We start from the raw sequence: 830 nt of genomic DNA, 5'->3' as shown, positions 1-830 counted from the left end.
GGCAACGAGTATAAGGCTTTATGAGGACCTTTCTAGAAAATTGAATGCTGTGGGACTACCTGTTAAGGACGCAAAACGTGGAAAAAAGTTTGTTTGAATGATTTATCCATCTATTTAAAATACGAATTTCATATAAATATATTGTAGGTGTATGCTGATCAGAAATATCAGGTGGACGGCTATTCGAGGAGAAGTACATCACCGAGGCGGAAGAAAATATTATTCAGGCAAGCGGCTTAGAAGTGACAGTAGATGGCATGGTCATTTTCGGAAATTCTTCGTTAATGCAGCTCGTGGAGTCAAATTCTCCAAAAAATTTGGAGAAAGAACTCGATGAAAGCATGGTGGACAGTATCAGTGAAAAGTGTATAATTTTCCCGGCCGACGATTCGGAGAACGAAAATATATATGTTGAAGTGCCAAAGAAGAAGATACAAGCAACAGCAACTGGCCCCAAGCTAGTTCTGTTGGAACAGAATCTTAAAGCTTCAAATGAGGGTAGAACTAACATGGAAGCTAAGCTTGACAGATTGCTAGAGATACATGAGCGCCTTTTACAACTGAAAGAAACTAAGTACAAACACCAAATGGAGGCGTAAAAACTAGATTTAGAGATAAAAATAACGAAATTAGAAATGCTTAAACATCAAACAAAATAGTCAGGACATTATACATATGTATGCATGTATGTATATGGAGTAAAGGTGTTTTTTTAAGTCTTATTTAGTTTAACTAGAGATTAATTTACGCATTACCTGAAGTTAAACGATTAATTTAAAGAAATGTATAATTTTTAATGAGAATGAGTTCAAATATGTTTTAATTGACAA

At 34.9% G+C, this 830-nt stretch overlaps 1 protein-coding gene across 1 annotated transcript; it reads left to right on the top strand.

The window, feature by feature from the left end:
* LOC118739829 lies at positions 1 to 830 on the top strand (the record flags this gene model as incomplete). Its single annotated transcript, XM_036471327.1, is given in 2 exon segments — positions 1 to 87; positions 148 to 830. Coding segments are annotated over 2 exon segments (277 nt in total), but the record flags the coding sequence as incomplete, so codon positions are not given.

The sequence above is a fragment of the Rhagoletis pomonella genome, unplaced genomic scaffold (genome assembly GCF_013731165.1).
Source record: "Rhagoletis pomonella isolate Grant_MI unplaced genomic scaffold, Rhpom_1.0 Rhpom_scaffold_00005, whole genome shotgun sequence".
NCBI lineage: Eukaryota > Metazoa > Arthropoda > Insecta > Diptera > Tephritidae > Rhagoletis > Rhagoletis pomonella.
The sequence above is the reverse complement of the archived record's forward strand: the minus strand, read 5'-3'. Positions and strand labels throughout refer to the sequence as shown.